Source organism: Etheostoma spectabile, chromosome 3 (assembly GCF_008692095.1).
Source record: "Etheostoma spectabile isolate EspeVRDwgs_2016 chromosome 3, UIUC_Espe_1.0, whole genome shotgun sequence".
NCBI classification, from domain to species: Eukaryota; Metazoa; Chordata; class Actinopteri; order Perciformes; family Percidae; genus Etheostoma; species Etheostoma spectabile.
The window spans coordinates 14,639,983-14,659,204 of NC_045735.1; the positions used below are offsets into that span (position 1 = coordinate 14,639,983).

Genomic DNA, 19,222 nt, shown 5'->3' on the forward strand with positions numbered 1-19,222 from the left:
TGCGTGTGCGTGTGTGTGTGTGTGTGTGTGTGTCTAACCACCAATTAGCATGGACCTTCTGGTCTATTGATTTCCATGTATAAGTGAATGAGCTTTCCTCATATAGTTAGACAGATGGTGATCATATGAAATGACAATAATAAATAATAATACAACAACAGGTTTCATTATGATGTCACAAATACAAATAATTCCTTTGACAATGAAAAGATTAATGTGTACTGATTCCTTGGTTTTTGCGTTCCTTTACACTTGCATTCTTCCATTAGGTTGAGGACTCTCTCCGCATAGCAGAGGCACTGCTTCCAGACCTGTCTGGGTTCAAGGAGTTCCTGCATTTCTGTGATGACCTGCTGGAAATTCTGAGGGCGTATGAACAGGAACAATTCGCGGACTGGTCAAGAGATTTACTGTCTGGACTGGCTGACCCAAAGTCAGGGATCAGGTTGGAAACACTGCACACTGACCTCAACTAACAAGACATCCAAGTAAAGTTCAGAGCAACACTGAATTTCATCTTTATTTTCAATGGAAGCATTCAGGTCAATTTATATGTCACAGTGTCACATGGCACTTGGATGGCACCAAACATACAATCATTTGTGAAGACTTATTTTCCTCTGTTGTTTTTGTTTATCATTACCTCATTTAGCACATTAATTAAGGGCTATCAGTTGGAATGGGTGCTGGTTCAAGTGGATCTAATTACAATTTTCTCCCTCTGTATAGTCTCCAGGCCAGTAACTGTGTGATGGACCTGGACCATGTTGATGGCAGGCTAAAGATCCAGTATCCAGACAGGCTGGTCAGTCTGCTCAGGGAGTTCAGACAACTCTCTGCCCTGGGCTTTCCCATCCCAGCCAAGATACAGCAGGCTGCTAATACTGCAGACAAATTCTACAGACATGCTATTGTCCTAAAACAGGTAAGAGTGTAGTTCAATGTAGGACACACAAATACATTTTCTTTCCTTTAATTTCTGGCCTATTATTTCTGTTTTAGCTTGTCTCAAGCTCATATTGTAACAAATATTGTAACAAAGTGTTACTGCACTGCAGGTGGCCCATTTCTACAACACCATTGACCAACAGATGATTCCTTCTCAGAGACCTATGATGCTTAGTCTTGCCCTGGCCTTTGAACAGGTCATCAAGGTACTGCATATTGCTGGAAATTACCATTTTTACTTTCTATGCCTTGCACACTAAAAATGTTGTTATAATTATTTTTATTTTTTCTTAAAATGGTTCTGCTTTTCTTTGTCAGAATCCTCGTTCTCAGTCAAAGGAATTAGGCGGTAAACTGCAGATCACCTGGGACAACCCCAAAGAGTTGGAAGTTTACATTGCCAAGCTGCAGTCTGCTGCTGAGAAACTCTCTACAGAGAACAGGAAGTTACGCAAATGGCACACTGACTTCATTGACAAGGTTGCAACATATTGTTATATATTGTCTGTATTTTGAGAGCTGGTTTGATGCAAATAAACTAACACTGAACCTAAGTAAAACTAAATTTAATACATTTTTTTCAAAAATATTTAAATTTATAAAATTTAAAGATCTTGTTGACTTAAGAACTGAACAAATCATGTACAAAGTAAATAATCAACAGCTATCAAACAGTATCTAAGGGTTGTTTCAAATGGGAGCGAGCAAACATCACTTAAGAGAAACTTTTGTATTTCAAAAGAAACTTACAAGAACAAGTGCTGAATATCACTGCATCACAATCAAAGGAGTTAATTTAGAGAACAGCTGGAGTAAAGTGACAAAATCTCTATACATGTGTGTATGCATCTATGTATGCATGTCTGCCTATATGTATTCATGTGTATACATATACATATGTGCGTGTACGTAGGTAGATATACGGTAATAAGTGAAGCATCACATTGTTTTGTAAGGGGGACCAACCAGAAAAGTGTTTTTTAACTTCTTCCTACTCCTTTTTGAACATGGGGATTTCTAATTTGAATCACTTACAAAAGAAATTTTATTATAGATTTTTTTAACATGTTCAAAATAAACTAAAGACTAGGCTTCAGTTATTCTACTAAATGATTGAATACAGAGGAAGTAGAAGTTACTTGTCACAAGCACATTACTTTAGAATCATAATCAGAGTTTAGTAACATTTAGTACATTTCTCAGGTGGTGACACTGCTGAATGTGGACCTTCTGAGACATCAGCAGCGGTGGAAGGATGGCCTTCAGGACCTCCGTACTGGCTTTGCCACTCTGGAGGCTCAGGTAACAATTACAGATTTAGGTGTCTCTGCTGCTGGCCTTCATATAATTGAAATCCACCTATTTGTTCTTAAATTATTTCTATATTCATTACTATAAACGTGATAGGAGAAAACACCAGGTTACGTGGGAGCACTATGCTTATTGCGATTATCATTGTAAATAAGCATGATTATTTTAGTGCTCAATACTTCTGGAGAGAAAGGGAGGGCATTTATTTTGTCTAGTGTGTAACATTTCTAAATAGCAAAAAATGTTGAAATTGACAGTTCTGACTAATAGTTTTACTGAAATAAATGTTTTTGTTATTACACAGAGAATAAAGGATAGAAAAAAGGTATTGTTGGGTACCGGCAACAGATTTCAGGTACCGGTTAAAATGTATACGGTACCCAACCCTAATGTGTGTGCGTGTTTGTGTTTAGGGCTTCAGGTCTGATGACATGCGCGCATGGCGTCAGCACTGGAACCATCAACTGTACAAGGCTCTTGAACACCAGTACCAGACCGGACTGGAAGCTCTGAACAAGAACTTGCCTGAAATACACATTGACCTCACTTTCAAGTCAGTACACACACTTTCATTGGATCAAAATTTCTGTCCTACTCTTGTTTATTCTCTTATTCATTGTCTCTCTCATCTCTGCACTGTAACTCTTTTTCTCTTCTACTCTCACACTTAAGTAGTATTTCCCCGTTTTCTTGAACCACTAGCATTAACTTCTGACTTTATTTTCCAACCCCTGGATTTTCCCATGCCATCATTTCTCTTCTTGCCTGTTTATCTGTCTCTTTCTTTTTCTATCTCTCTCCTACAACAACCTTATTGTTTAGTGTTGATTAAATAAATGTTTTAACCTTTTTGTTTTTCATTTTTGTTCTTCTTTTTGGGAATAGGCAGGGTCGTTTGCAGTTCCGTCCTCCATTTGAGGAAGTGCGAGCACGCTATTTCAGGGAGATGAAACGGTTCATTTCAATCCCCAACCAGTTCAAAGGGGTCAGTGCCCAGGGGGAGGAACTTATCTTCAGTGTCATGATTGATAGAAATGCCTCCGGGTTCCTCACCATCTTCAGCAAGGCCGAGGACCTCTTTAGCCGTCTGCAGGCTATACAACACAAGTTCAAGGTGCCTAAACAACAAATTATTACGGTAGTCAACTGTCCAAAAGCATGTGTATAATGTTAAGAGAAGTATACAGAGGGTTTTTGTTTGTAGGGAAAATATTACACAAAAAATGAAACAATTAATGAATGCATTACATTCTGTGGTAGGCCTGCTGCTCTGTGTCACTGAAGAGATTTGAGTCTGGTCTTAGAGGTTCATGTATTTTACATGAATGTTAACTTATTAACCTGTTTTCACCTTTTGCTTATTGAAGCATTGCAATGAGCCATCGCTGTACTTATTTCTTTGAAAGAATGCACCTTAGATTAGTCATGGTTCTCTATTTACATACTGGGGCTCTATAGTTTTCATTGTCAGCATTTCCCCCTGTTTACACTACCCCAATAGAACACTGAGTAGCACGGTATATTATCCTTTCCCTTCTGTCTGCAGCCATGCATATCTGAATCATAGGGGAAAGCCCTCAGTCAACACCAAACTTTTATTTTATCTCCCCTTTTCTTTACTTCTGTTTTCATTGAGTCATCTTGTTACATGTAAACAGGAAATAAGCACTGCACTCAACTGCTGGGATTCTGTATGTGTGTGTTGTAGGAGTGGGTTGTGCTGGGCCAGGTTGATTTGGAGAAGTTAGTGGAGAAGCATCTGAACTTTGTGCAAGACTGGGAGAGAAACTTCAAGACCCTGAAAGCCAGGGGGAAGGAGTCAGAACGTCTGCCTAGGTATATATATCACACATAATAAACAAAAGTAAACATTACAGTTTTTCTCAATAGAAAACCTTTCAAAAACAATGTTAAAGGTTATATTTATAGTACTTTTCTAAACAACATATTAATTACAAAACAGTGGGGGGGAAAAACATGTTACCTGGAAGCCTGAAATTGAACCAGGTTGGTCACTATCATCCATTTAAATATCTAAAGACAGATTACTTCACAAGAGTAAAGCATGGGAATGTTTGTTTGGTTCTCTGCTATGATTAAGCTTTTGCCAATATCACAGAAGTTCTTCTTTAGCCATTTGTACTGTAGCTGCTGACATTTTATTTTTACTACCAGGATTAATTTTATGTCATTGGTTAACTTCATATACATAACAAAAGAGGCACTAATCCTCTTCTACTTTCTCTGTCAGTCAGGAGAAGGTAGACTGTATTATAGTCAACTGTGAGCCAGTAAAAGCCGTAATTGATGACCTGATCCAGAGGCTGTTTGACATGCTGCTCTTATCACTCAGGAAGTCCATACAAGGTAAAAACAGACAACACAATTGTCTTTTTCAACTTTGTTTTTACACCTTAACAGCATTAAAATTGTGTTTATATAAAGGTATGTATATATGTATGTAATTTACAACAATCACATGCCAATATTTCAATTTCTTTCTCTGTTTTTGTTTATTTTAATTTTGTTTTTCATTCTTTTGGCTCAATGACATCCCCTTACTTTGTCTTTCCTTTTCTGTTTCCTTTCTGTGTGCCATTTCCCTCTTGCTTTCAGTGCACACCCAGGCCATAGACAGTTTTGTTTCAGAGTCAATGGAGGCCTTGTCCAATCGACCAGAAAGCATGGAGGAGATTGGTGCTGCCAGTGGCAAACATAGCCAGATATTAGCCCGCAAACCAGAAGTAAGATAAACACACTCCTCTGGCCATGAACTTTCTTGAATGACCGTACTTATGCTTGGTGATTTTAGTAATAAATGTTATTTTCTTATTTAGTCAAATCTTATGTTGTTTTTTAAAAACTTTTTCATTTTTCTACTGCAGCTATAAGGAACTTTCAGTTTGTGTTGATTCTAGTGGGCCCCTTGGACAAAAGCAGTGTTTTTACCCTACCTGCTCTCATAAAGATCTTTTTTCTAGCTGTCACGAGCCAAAGCATTAGCAAGAGTTTGTTGTAGCAACCAACGTAATAATAACTAGAACTGCTAGCAGTTTATTTTCTGTGATGCCCCAGTATCAGCCATAAATAACAGATATCTTCTAAAATAAAATAAAAAATACAGTTAGATATTTATAAGGAAATCTCCTGCTACCTTTACCTGACTGGATACTCAAACACAGGCTTTTCTGGTGTTACAACGAAATATGTGACCTATCAGAACGTGTTACTTTAGAGCCGTTCTGCCTGCCGTAAATCATTTTGTGACTTTGTAGGAAAAATCAAACCCAGGCAAAGGCATTAATAAAAACTATATAAAATAGCGTTCTTTTTGCTGTTAGTCTCGTTAATCAAACAGTTTCAGAACCATTTAAGAGTTCTTCTTAGCTATTAATGAACTTTTCATATCATCATAAATTATGTTCATTGTTCATGCCTGGATTCATAAGGTTATGGGCATCTATGCTGTATGTCCTGTTATAATTCTAATGTTTGACATGAAAGTAAACATGGAAATTAACTATACTGTACATATGTGTATAGATCCTACCTCAGTTCCAGTGTGCTGAGGAGAAGAACCGCTTGCTGCGAACAGTGGCTGGGGGCGGTCTGGACTCTTTGTCCTCACTGAGAGCCAAGTGGGACAAATTAGAGCTTGTCATGGAGAGCCACCAGCTGATGATCAAAGATCAAGTAACATAAACTCACAAATGCGCACATGTCTGATTGTGGTCATAAAACTACATCCTAATTTGTTTGTCTCTCCTTTTCTCTTTCTTTATTCTCTTTTGCCCATTTACCCCTATCACCTTCCTTTTTTTCTCTGGCTTTGATCTTGTGCTACTCGCTTTCTCTTGTTCTGTTCCTCCCTTAGGTGGAGGTGATGCGAATAAATGCAGCTGGTCAGATTGATGCCTACAGGGCAGATCTGGAGCGGTTTAAAGCTCGCTGGGACCAGCTGAAGCCTAAAGATGAGATACTTGAGAGTGGGGATCACGCTGCCCTTCTTGCGTGCCTCCAGACCATCAGGGACAAGCAGCAAGAGTTCCAGGAGCTAGAGTTTGTGCGCAATAAACTGCTGTAAGTTCTTTTTAATATGCTGAATTGTAAAGTGATTTCTTTACTGAGGGAGTCAGGGGAGCTGATACAAATGTTTATTGTCTTCATCTTATTGAAACATGCTGTGGAATCAAGCTAGAAAATAGCTTATATACATTAGTTTGATGGGCTTGTAATTAACTTTACTAAATCTGATGTGATGAGATTGTAGCCATTTAGACTATAGCCAATCGTTAATAATTCAGATAACAATACACTATAAAAGTTTGGTACTCAAAAAGAAACTTTATTTTTTGAAACCTTATAGCTCCTGCTTTCTGTTGTCTGTACATGTATATTTTTTTCTATTCAAAGCTACTCAATATTATAACTGATACATTTCCATCTACACACCTAACCTGAAATTACGAAAAATATTAGGTTATCCCAATTACATTACAGCCCAAGGCAACATGCAAAGCAACCGCCCTAGTCTAGAACTTCTATGAAAGCTTCAAGTTCACTCTACTCTCCTCTACTTTCCTCTCCTCAGTGAAGACTGTGCCTATTTTGACCTGGGCTCTCCAGATTTCTCCCTGGCGGAAGAGACAAAAAGAGACATGGAGGATTACAGCCAGATGTGGGGTCTGTATGAGGAGTGGCAGCAAGGGTTTACAGAAAAGGCCCAGGAGGACTGGATCACATTCAGGTAGGTGGTTAAGTTTAGGCCTGCACTATATGGATTTCAATCTTCTTAATTTGGAACTGTTCTTATTTTTTTGTCACTAGTGTGTTTCTTTACAGTTGTGTGTTAAATGTATGTTTCTGTTGTTTTACAGGAGTAAGACGTACCTGTTTGAGGAATTTCTTTTTACGTGGCAGGACAGACTTAGAAAGCTGGAGCAGCCTACTGCTATGTCTGTTAAACTGCAAGGAGAAGTGGACAAATACAAGGTAAACAGTAGTACAGTTGGTGGAATAAAATAAAAAGAAGTTTGAGTATATTTTTTATTGAGTATCAAGACTACAAATTGCAAGCAAGACTTTTAAGCAGGGCTTGGAGCCTACAATGTTTATTAGACTCAACAATGCACTTTTGACGATATACTGACAAGTCAGCTATTCTTAGAGTTTGCAGGGTGTTGCAATGTTAGTCAGTGTAGCATTATAAGAGAAGTCATTGAATCACCAAATTCAAAAAGGGTTCTTCTTTTGGGGAGCAAACCTTTTTTTTTTAAAAATGTCATTGCAACTAGTCCTATGCAATATATTTTTTGCAAGTAAAGACTGTTTGTGTAATTGTGGCACTATAAATCAATGACATGGTCAAATGGTCGACAAAATTGAAAGGGTTTATCATGTGGCGACCACATATATACAGCAAATGTCATGGTTCTGAATGTACTGTATGTTATTCAGTAACTATATAAAACAAAAAGAGAACATTGTGTTGGAAAACCTGTAGATGAATGGTGGTGGTTACTCAAGTTAAGTATTGTCTTTGAAGCAAGAATTGTTTTGATCATAGTCAAGTTGTTATTACACATCTTTGGCTAGTTTTTTGTACTTTCATTTTAACACTTTTCTATCTGCATGCCTAGAACATGGTCCCAGTGCTGAAGTATGTGCGTGGGGAGCACCTTTCCCAAGACCATTGGTTGGACATGTTCCGTTTGCTTGGCCTTCCAAGAGGGACAACTTTGGAGAGACTTACCTTTAATGACCTCCTAGGTGTGGCAAATATCATCATAGAAAAATCCTTGGAGCTCAAGGTATGTGCACACGCATTTGTGCAAATAGTTATACATACTGGGTCATAGTATACACTTTTATAGGGACACACACTTCTATAAATTTTGATATTTCATTTGGTCTTTTTAGGTAACGGACTATGATTGATAAAAAATGTAAATTGTAATAGTTATCGACAACAATGTGACTAGTACCACTAGGGGGCAGCACCAAGTAATATATTGCTCATGTATTTGTACAGGAAAAGCTCATGGCAATAAAAGTTTACAGACATATTCACATACAGTATATAATTAAGTTTAGCATGCAGATGAAATGTAAGCGTTTAAAAAAAAAAAAAAAAAAAACTTCCCTTATGTTATATTTAACTTATCAGTAAACAGTGATATCTTGGACTTAAATACTACCTATCAATCAGGCATTCCCGGCCAACCCTTTTGTTTTCATTTTGATCTCATATATTGCTTTTGATATACAATACTGTACAATGCAGCTTTGTTTACCTTAGTGTTTAGGCCATTAAGTAATGATTTAGAAAGACAAAATCTACATCTTTACACTTTGTCCTGGCTTATTGAATGAGTTACACAGGTAGATCTTTTAGTATGCCTGTACTCGTTTTATAAAAGGTATCTAAAGTCTGTGTGTGTGTGTGTGTGTGTGTGTGTGTGTGTGTGTGGTGTGTGTGTGTGTGTGTGTGTGTGTGTGTGTGTGTGTGTGTGTGTGCGTGTGTGTGTGTGTGTGTTCCATTTAGGACTTAAACAGTCGTGCTCAGGCAGAGGTGACAATCAGAGAAGCACTGAGGGAGCTGGATTTATGGGGAGCTGCAGCTACCTTCAACCTCACCGAGTACACGGACAGTAGCAGCCGCACTTTCACCCTCATCAAGGACTGGAAGGATGTAGTCAACCAGGTAGACACAGTGGCACATCACAACTAACAAATATGGATAAGTACAAACACCAAAACACACTTGTGCATTATGTTACACTGAGTCATGGTTAGCCGTAAAGCTTAGGCACCAAAGTAAAGTTTTATTTGCTAAAAATTTGGCTATAACGGACTTGTACACAGCAAATAGAATCCACCCAAATGAGTTGATGAAATATTTTTATTAATTTTATATCCCCACTAACTGCTCTGAGTCTGCCCAACATCGCTGCAACCAAGGGATTTCTCAACATCTGCAGATTGTTTTGATTAACTGCCAAAAATCCTTTAGCTTTTTACACCAATACTACTTTTTTTAATATCCCTGACATCTGTAATAACTGGTGACATGATTGCCTTTCTGCACATGGCTGATATGTGATAATAAATATCATTCATATTCAGCCTGATCCTGATTTGTTCTCCTGAAATACAAATAACTCTGTTGTGCTTTTCTGATTTAAGCGCTGTTACAGAGGTTATTACATTTTTGTGAAGTTTCACATTATTTCACTGATACGTTGCATACAACAAAAAAACCCTAGCCCAGAATTCTTGCTGGAGACCATGGTCTAGTTGAAGCACCTCTTCTGCTCTCTTGACATTGTCCCAGCCATATACTTTAAGGAAGTTGTTCCAACACAGTTTCTGCTCTTGCTCAATTTAAATATCTGGTTGTTGAACCCATTGTGAAGAAACCCTCTCTTGATGCAACATTCTCAATTTAGCTTTCCTGTTTTGTACATTAGCACATACTTTGTGTACTTTCTGAGAAATTTTAGTCATGAGTCAGAACTGGTCATGATGCTGAGATCACTTTACACAATGTTATTAAGGATTAACTGGGGTAGCCAACATTAATCGGTCCTCTATTTTAGTTATTTTGGATAATGGAATGAGGGAATATTCGTCTGTGACTGGTCCCCAAGTATATTTCTTGAGTGTGTGGTTGACTTGTTGACCACAAGATGGTCCGATACAGTAAAATGTAAAAATATAGTGATACGGATAATGCAGACACAGATGATGATTACTAAATGACGTACTGTATTTCTTTATAGGATGCCTCTTACATGTTTGGTATGTATTTATATGTAAATGTATTTTAAGTCATCTCTAACTCTTTAGTAAAGGTGTGAGCCAAATTCTTGGCTTTGACTCAGCATAATGCTGTTTAATAAGATAGTAAACAAAAGTAAAGTGTACATGCATAGCAATGGTTTTAAAACATTCCATCTTTTCAGAAAGGCTCCTTCAGCTGTTTCTCCCATTGTGTCCCTCTTTTATGATAATCCTTATTTCAGGCAGATCAATTAAAGTGACCACTTGGTAGATAGACTAAGAAAGCACGTAACTGTCTTCAGGAAAAAACAGGCATGTCTACTGCCACCATTTAATGAAACGTTAAGGATTAGCAAGCACTGGCTTTATCACCACTCTGTGCCCATCCAGGTGGGAGATAACCGCTGTCTACTGCAGTCTCTGAAAGACTCTCCCTACTACCACAGCTTCCAAGACAAGGTCAGGTCAAAGAATCTATGAATACACTTTTATACTCATTAAGTGCCTTATTTATATTTCGGGAAAAGTAAATCTCCCCATGCACTTTGTTTATTAAACATACAGCATGTGTTAACGCAATTAAATGAACTGCTGTCGTCTTGTATTGTTGCATGTTTTATGTGGTGTAAATAACATTATATCAATATTTACATATCCTAATAAAGAGCACTAACCCATGTTACTGTATTTACTCTGTGTATGTCCAGGTCAGTCTGTGGGAGGTTCGTCTATCAGACTTAGACGAGTACCTGCTTAGTCTGAATGCCATCCAGAGGCGTTGGGTTTATCTGGAGCCCATTTTTGGACGAGGGGCATTGCCTCGGGAGGAGGCCCGCTTTAAACGTGTTGATGAAGATTTCAGGTACTGTGTGTGTGTGTTTGTGTGACTATATCACATCAGCAGAGGCCAAGAGATTGCAAACACTACTTGCTCCCAGAAATTCCCTGTCTGAAATTAAGCACCATCCATCGTATGTGAATATATACACCCTCAAATTGAAGCTTAAAGTTGGCACTTAAACCTCAGTCATTGACCATATCCACTGCCATACCTGTCTCCTAAACCGGTGGTAATTTTCTTTCCTGCTGCACGTTTTGATGTACTATTCATTTTTTGTTTATCTTTCAGGTTGATTATGGCTGATATTCAGTATAGCATTAGGATTGAGTGTCTTTTGCTGTGATAAATGGACAAATATAATTTGTAGTACAGGCAGAATGTGTTTTATGCACATTGAGGAACAAAACACTTTCTCCATGTGTGTAACAGGTCTATAATGTTAGACATTCAGAGAGACAACCGAGTTGTTTCTCTGAGCTCGAGGGCAGGCATCAGAAACTCCCTGGTCACCATACTGGATCAGCTGCAGCGCTGCCAGAAGTCACTTAATGAGTTCCTGGAGGTACACACATACATTTTCGTGTGCAAAGGCTACATATGTATAACATATGGTAAGCATCACAACTTTTGTATTGTGTGTTGTTGTCGCAGGAGAAGCGCTCTGCCTTCCCACGGTTCTATTTCATAGGAGATGATGATCTGCTTGAGATTCTTGGTCAGGCAACCAACCCAACTGTAATCCAGTCACACCTCAAGAAACTCTTTGCGGGTAAAAAAAATCTGTTTTGTTCTATTCTGTTTTCTTTTTTTTCCTTATGTTGTGCTCTTCTCTGCTTTTCCGTTATGTTATTGTTTGCTTTGCTCTTATCCTTTCCTTGTTTCCTTTGCATCACAGCAAATTCTGTTGAACAGTGAATGCAATCTGTCTGTTATTTAATCCACTTAATAATCTGTGCAGGTATCCACAGTGTTGAATTTGATGAGCAGTGCCAGCACATTGTCGCCATGTGTTCTTTGGAAGGAGAAATAGTGCCACTCAGAAACATCATACGCATCTCCAGCCTTGTGGAGGTAAAGCTGCTGTGCGAAGTTTTGTGTGAATAATTTACAACAAATATAATATACTGTAGTAAATGTAAAGTACAATTGATTGGACACTTTCCAGTTCAGTGTTTATGTGTTTGTTATAGTGTGTTTAAAAACATTTAATAACATATTGTATTCACGATTTATTGAAGGGTTGATAACTATCCCCAGTTACCTGCCTGGGAACTAGGGATGCAAATTGGCTTTTAGCTAAATCTCTGTATAATGCACCAGATTTCAAGTATTTACATTAATGTTTATTATAGGATGTTTCCTATTAATAAACTTAAAAAAATTATATTAACTCATTTAAGAGTTTTACTCACTGTTTTTGTTATAAATGTTTGTGGCTTTGTGTGTACTGTTTTCTGTCTTTCTAGGTGTGGCTAAGTGAGCTGTCTGTAGAAATGAAGGAGACCCTGAAGCACCTACTGTATGAATGTCTGTCAGCAGGGAAGAAAGGGGAAGTGGATCCCTCACACTACCCATCACAGGTACACACCACTTTTCCACAACCCACAATACTTTGTTCAAGTTGAGATCAAAGAGCACATGTCAGCAATGTGTGTCCCAGGATGTGAAAAATGTAATTGTCTGAACTTTCTTATTTTTGGTGTAGATTCTGTGCCTGGCTGAGCAAATCCAGTTTACTGAAGATGTGGAAAGAGCTCTAAAAGAGCAAAGTTTGCAGCAGCTGGAGCTGGAGCTCAAAGCCAAATTAGAACACTACACTACGGTGGATACCAGCTCTGAAGATCACACTAACACAGGTAGTTCTGTCTGTGTTTGTGTGTATGCATTGGGGGCTGTATGTGTGTCTTCTTGGACTGATGTAACTTCAGCGTACTCACTTTAAACTGTAGCTTTTTGAAGTTGAAACTTGTTGAATTTGTGTGGATCTGTTTTGACCTTTATTTGCACCACCCAGAGAAAATATGCATGTTTGTGTCAACTCCCATCTTTTAATTGCATATAACACCCTCTTACCTTATTCCTAAATTTATTCAGCCATATACTGTATCTGCCTGCCCTGGTAATGAACTAAATTCCGATTATTATCTGGGATGTCATTCAAAATTGAAAGGATTAAACACCTACTAACAAGAGACTAATGCAAACCTAGACAGGAGAAGCTGAGAAAAGCAATGCAGTGCCTTGTGTGGTTGTGTTCATTAAATCTTTAGACATACAGTATTTGTAGCATGCCAAATGACGCTTAGGATGTTGTCTCTTTCTCTTACAGTACCCTCATTTTTTCTGCTTTCTCTTTGGTTGCTGATCACATTCCTGATAATATTATCCTTCCCAAATTTCCGTACTCTATAAACACTTGGCACTTGCCATTTGCTTTTTGTTCCACTGTCAGACTCCCTCTTATGTTGTTCATGATTGAGGTTTGATCAAAATCTTGGGTTGTTAATTTGAACTGAGAGATTAATGCCGAATGACTGCTCTTGTATGAATCTCCTGATAGCCAGTCAGACACTGAAGGCTGCGGAGTACCCTTTAAAGCTGCAGATGCAGTAGCAGGCAGACTAATGTAATGTCTTGGGCTGAATATGTGGCTAAATAAAACATGACAGCTGAGGTTTTTCACAGAATTTGAATTTGTAAAAAGGACTGTAATTCAAATCAGTGTTTCTTATTCATGCGTGAGATGAAAAGCTCCTCCATAATCCCGGTAGAGGCATCATTTCACAGTACATTGCAACCAATTCCCAAATTTCTGTGTCATTTGAAAATGTATCTATGAAAACCTATACTGTTACTGGAGCCATATTTTCCTCATCAGTTACATTTTTCTGACATAATTGTAAAATACCAAATATTTCAGCACAGCACTATGATGGAGGTTATTGTATTTGCAGAAAATATGGTTCACCTTGTGACTTTCTTGCATTTAAAACTCTACCATCTACACTCGAAATAGAACCCATTTCCATGATTAAATGATGAAATTACTGGCTCCCTTAAAACAACCAGATAGGCTGAAGAGGCTTTGAAGTGGCAGTACTGATTAAAGTAGCTAAAGTAATAGCAAGAAGAATAATCTAATTACCCAGTCTACATTAATGGGCCATAAACCCGGATGGGGAGGGGTAGTGATCTCCTCTTTGGCACAGAGACAAGAGGAGATGGTGTTCATTTGGCAACAGATGTTTCATGCATCTGTGGCTAGGCTACACTGATGCATTTCTACACACAAGGTATTCTTAGCCCCTACTTGGAACTCAACAATTGGACCCACTATAATTTAGAATATGAAATCCCAACTCCAGAGATAGAAAAGTAATCCATAGTGAAGATGCATGATTCAAATATCTTCTATGTAAGATACGTTTGCCCTACTGTATTTAGAGTTGTTGTTAGAAAGGTTTTGTTGATTATACTTTATATAGTGTCTACCAATTGGAAGTTTGTGGTTTGATCTCTGGTCTATATGTCAAAGTGTCCTTGGGCAAGACATTGAACCCGGAATTGCTCACGATGCTCGGCCACCAGTGTATGAATGTGTGTGTGAGTGGGGTGAATGGTGTCTGTAGTGCGTAAAGCACTTTGAGGAGACTAGAAAGTGCTATATAAATGCGGTCCATTTACAATATATTCTCAAACTACACAGGGTACTAAATAATTAAGGCTGTCAGACTCAAGTTTCAAGTGCATATTTCTATTATATGACTTTATTAATCAATATTTGTTTACACAATGAGTGGTCCCGATTCTACTCATTCAGTGTGCCGAGGTGCTGCAATAGCAGCACTCGGCACAATGACTATTATTGCCAAACTTATTATTATTATTCCGCTGTTTTTTGTCCCACTACGTTCCCAAAGCGTTGCCAACCGCGCAACCACTTACACCGAAATGTGGGTATTGATCGGGAATGGCGGGCTATGACTTTCAACAAGATTTGCCGCGTGGTTTTACCGAAATCGGCAAAATACGGCCAAAAATGTCCCATAGACTTGAATGGAAATGTTCGGAAATGGTTCAACATCGCTCAAAACTCCCTCTTTTGGGACCGTGCTGCATCGCCATACTTTAACGTAGAAACATGATTAAAAGTTTAAACCGAAGACAAGACTTTGGGCTTTATTGGGCTGAATGGGCGTTCAGATATCAAGCACGGTTTCTCCCAAATCCCAGTTTACGTATCGTCCCGTTTTCAGACCGGCTCAGATTTCTATGTGTGTGTATGTGGCGGAATGTTCAGAGCTAGAGTGGGGGACAGAGTGAGGGCCTGCGGTACGGATTTCTGGAAGTTTCCCGAACAAATTGCTCTCTCTCCTCCAGTTTTAACTCTTCAGACTTCATTATTGGTCAGAATGTAGGGAATCTTGTTCCGGTCGCAGACATGTAACTATGGAGTCTGTCGGACTTAAATTGTTGGCTGTGATCTACCAACTGTCGACAGAAACCATGAAAAAACCATGCATTGAGTCCGATTCAATGATTTTTTTCCCCAAACAAATTGCTCTCTCTCCTCCAGTTTTAATTCTTTAGACATCATAGTTGGTGAGAATGTAGGGAATCTTGTGCCGATCGCAGACATGTAACTATGGAGTCTATCGGAGTAATACTTTTCGCGCTAGGCTCACCAACTGCAGATATAGACATTGAAAGAAAGACTCTGGCCCGTACTCTGAGAAAATCACCATAGCAACAGGTTCTGTTTCTGAGAGGACAGAGGGAGGGGCTGCAGGACGATGCTCTGAAACAAACAAATGTCTCTCTCTCCTCCAGTTTTAATTCTTCAGACATAAGTTTTGGTCGAAATGTAGGAAATCTTGTTCAGGTCGCAGACATGTAACTATGGAGTCTATCGGACTTAAATTGTTTGCTGTGATCTACCAACTGTCGCGAGAAATCATGAGAAAACCATGCATGGAGTCTGATTCAATGATTTTTTTCTCCAAACAAATTGCTCTTTCTCCTCCAGTTTTACATCTTTATCCATCATAGTTGGTCAACATGTAGAAAATCTTGTGCCGATCACAGACATGTAACTATGGAGTCTATCGGAGTAAAACTTTTCGCGCTAGGCTCACCAACTGCAGATCGACAACATTGGAAAAAAAATCTGGCTCCCTCTCTGACGAAATCACCATAGCAACAGGTTCTGATGTTGAGAGGACAGAGGGAGGGGCTGCAGGACGATGCTCTGAAACAAACAAACTGCTCTCTCTCCTCCAGTTTTAATTCTTCAGACATAATTTCTGGTCAAAATGTAGGTAATCTTGTTCTGGTCGCAGACATGTAACTATGGAGTCTATCAGACTTAAAGTTTTCACGCTAGGGAACCAACTGCCAATACAACACATTGAAAACGGCTCAGACACACACACCCCTATCATGACCCTGTTCCCTGGCGGCCATGTTGACCAACTGACTCCTAACTGATGTTTCCATTGTGTGTGTGTGTGTGGATGGGCCCCAATAGCAGGCACACTGATAAAATTTCTGCGGAATTTTCTAGTTGATAAATACAATTCTGCATTTTTACTTTAAACAGCTTTAGTTACAACTGACAAAAGCTTCTACTTTATTATAATATAAAAGCCATTGCCATTCTGTGTGCTTACAATAAACCCCTACCATCCATTTACAGCTAAGCAGCAAAAAAGGTGCCGGGTGGGGTTACCAAATGACCACTAAGTAGATGTTAATAAGATTCTTACACATTTACTGAATTATTATTAGAATATAATCAATCAAGACAGAGAAAATTACGTTACTAAGATCTAACATTGGATTTGAAAAAAAATACAGGTTTATGCTTTGAAACAACATGACTGTAAAAGGGCTTATACAGCACTGTGTACACTATTTGATTATACAAAGGTTTGTGTTTACTCCTGTGTATATGTTTCTTTTTCATTTATTGCAAATGCCAAATATGTTTGGCCTTGTTGAATATTGTACATGACATTTGCAAATACCATTCACATTTATAATCAAGTTTGTTATTTGCATAACTGCCAATTCTGCCATCCTGATATGCATGCATGTCTTCCTGTACAGAGTCCAGTGTCCTGCAGCTGAAGCTGAAGGCTTTGATCCTGGATATTATTCACAACATCAGTGTTGTAAAGCAACTCAACCAGGCAGAGGTTACCAGCCCTGATGCCTGGGCCTGGAAGAAGCAGCTACGCGTTTACATGGGAAGAGACAAATGTTGCCTCATACAAATGGTGGATGCACAATTCAGCTATACATATGAATACCAGGTGTGTTAGCATGTGCATATCACGCTTTTTTTGTTTTTTTTTCTTGACCAAATGAACAACCCAAAACACACACTGATGTTTTTTGGCTGCAGTCAACCTTTATTATACCCTTTCTTTCCTGATCATCCAGCAGTATGAAATCAAAAGATCATTTCCAAAGTGGTAATTTAATATGCTTACTTAGCATTCAATCTTCAGTGACTTGAAATTGAGGTACGCATCAAACATTTCCAACTTATTGTAAAGTAAGTCATTTTTGTAATTAGAAAATGTGTATTTTTTCTTGATAAATGATTATTGATAATTATTGATTATTTATCGCCTGAATGGGATCGATTCATTTTTTGGAGATTGACTTTCTAATTAGTTGTTTCACATTCATAATTAACATTTCAGCCACCTGTAACACTTGTTATATGATTGAATGCTATACATGCAATTCATATTTTCTTACTGCCATTCATCAACAAATGTGATGAAAAGGTTCCCATACATGCATGTCTATTTTGCCAAAATAATGCATACTGTACATATCATAGTCAAGTTGTAGTACCACACAATGTAGTGTCAGGCACCCAAACATATTTGTACATCCCTTTCCCTTAGATTGTTCTGGGCATCAGTGTTGTATTTATTATTGTGTTTTAGTAGTGAATTAAAATTTTGTAGGATTTTGAATGCTTCAAGACATTGCCACCTTGTTACTCATTCAGGGTCTCACACAAAAACATTTTATGTTCAAGGAATATAGTTGTACTGTTTATTCTTTACCTCTGGGGGGCACTGTTTATGCAAAGATGAGCACTGAAGATGCTTTGCTTAAATTCCATCTGCTGTCCCTTTAAAATAACACAAGCTCGACTCAGTCTCACTCATATTCATTTTCTTTGTCTGTTCTTCAATTGTTTTTCCTTCCTTTCTCTCTTAATCCATCATTTGTCTGTTTGTCTTTATCCTCTGCTGACTTCTTCCCTCCTTTAATGTGCCCCTACACCCTCACTTGCTATATCTTTTCTGCTGTCTGGCTATCTCACTGTGTTTCTGTCAGTTTTTTTCTCTTTTTATCGGTCACTGCCTTCTCAACCCTATCTCTCCGGTCTTCCAGGGGAATGCGGCTAAGCTGGTGCACACTCCACTGACTGATAAGTGCTACCTGACTTTGACCCAGGCCATGAAGATGGGACTTGGGGGAAACCCTTATGGGCCCGCTGGCACAGGCAAGACTGAGTCTGTCAAAGCCCTGGGGGGGCTGTTCGGACGCCAAGTGCTGGTTTTCAACTGTGATGAGGTATTAACATGCTCCAAAAGAATATGTGACGGGTTTAACATGTCAGCCAAAACTTTCAAGTGTTAGTAATCATTATTCTGACATATATATATCATGAAAGTATATGCCTGGTATGTGCACTGCATACATCTGATTATTCAACTTGTGCCCACACAGTAAACAAGACTGGTAATTGAGAAACACTACCAATGAAAACACATAAGATCTTTTTTCTGGTTTGGATCCGTCTGTTTTTCAGGGTATCGATGTGAAGTCAATGGGACGAATCTTTGTGGGCTTGGTGAAGTGTGGAGCATGGGGCTGCTTTGACGAGTTTAACCGCTTAGAAGAGACGGTATTGTCTGCAGTTTCAATGCAGATTCAGGCCATTCAAGACTCCCTTAAACATCACAAGAATACATGTGAACTGCTGGGGAAGGAGGTAAGAAAATAAGAAAAGATGGAGACAAACTCATTAATTTTTCCAAGTTCTGATGGCAAAAAATAATTACTTACCATTTCTCAAGCCCGCGATTTGCACCTAATTCTCATTTATTATATCTTTCTGTTTAATTCACTGGCTTATATTGTATACACGCATACTTAGACCCACAGTGCAAGGTTTTACCTTTAAAACGCCATTATTATGGTTCATAATTGTATTTTGAGGTTGTACCAGAAGACGTTTACATGGTATCCTTTTCAATAAAACACCATATTTTTGTTGTACCTCACATTGCTGCAGATCCTGTTTTCACC

The 19,222-nt window shown here is 38.5% G+C and overlaps 1 protein-coding gene across 1 annotated transcript in view; it reads left to right on the forward strand.

The window, feature by feature from the left end:
• The window catches only part of LOC116681765 (cytoplasmic dynein 2 heavy chain 1), a 93,137-nt gene that overhangs the window by 7,936 nt on the left and 65,979 nt on the right, over window positions 1-19,222 (forward strand). The window contains exons 13-38 of the mRNA XM_032509679.1: window positions 270-445; window positions 730-925; window positions 1,059-1,154; window positions 1,267-1,428; window positions 2,152-2,250; window positions 2,673-2,812; window positions 3,145-3,373; window positions 3,968-4,095; window positions 4,511-4,626; window positions 4,876-5,003; window positions 5,803-5,952; window positions 6,134-6,339; window positions 6,851-7,006; window positions 7,137-7,251; window positions 7,899-8,069; window positions 8,804-8,962; window positions 10,432-10,500; window positions 10,749-10,903; window positions 11,312-11,444; window positions 11,534-11,651; window positions 11,841-11,953; window positions 12,349-12,462; window positions 12,588-12,738; window positions 16,991-17,196; window positions 18,302-18,484; window positions 18,723-18,905. Coding sequence (XP_032365570.1) covers window positions 270-445; window positions 730-925; window positions 1,059-1,154; window positions 1,267-1,428; window positions 2,152-2,250; window positions 2,673-2,812; window positions 3,145-3,373; window positions 3,968-4,095; window positions 4,511-4,626; window positions 4,876-5,003; window positions 5,803-5,952; window positions 6,134-6,339; window positions 6,851-7,006; window positions 7,137-7,251; window positions 7,899-8,069; window positions 8,804-8,962; window positions 10,432-10,500; window positions 10,749-10,903; window positions 11,312-11,444; window positions 11,534-11,651; window positions 11,841-11,953; window positions 12,349-12,462; window positions 12,588-12,738; window positions 16,991-17,196; window positions 18,302-18,484; window positions 18,723-18,905 — 3,852 coding nt within the window. The remainder of the gene's footprint in view (window positions 1-269; window positions 446-729; window positions 926-1,058; window positions 1,155-1,266; window positions 1,429-2,151; window positions 2,251-2,672; window positions 2,813-3,144; window positions 3,374-3,967; window positions 4,096-4,510; window positions 4,627-4,875; window positions 5,004-5,802; window positions 5,953-6,133; window positions 6,340-6,850; window positions 7,007-7,136; window positions 7,252-7,898; window positions 8,070-8,803; window positions 8,963-10,431; window positions 10,501-10,748; window positions 10,904-11,311; window positions 11,445-11,533; window positions 11,652-11,840; window positions 11,954-12,348; window positions 12,463-12,587; window positions 12,739-16,990; window positions 17,197-18,301; window positions 18,485-18,722; window positions 18,906-19,222) is intronic.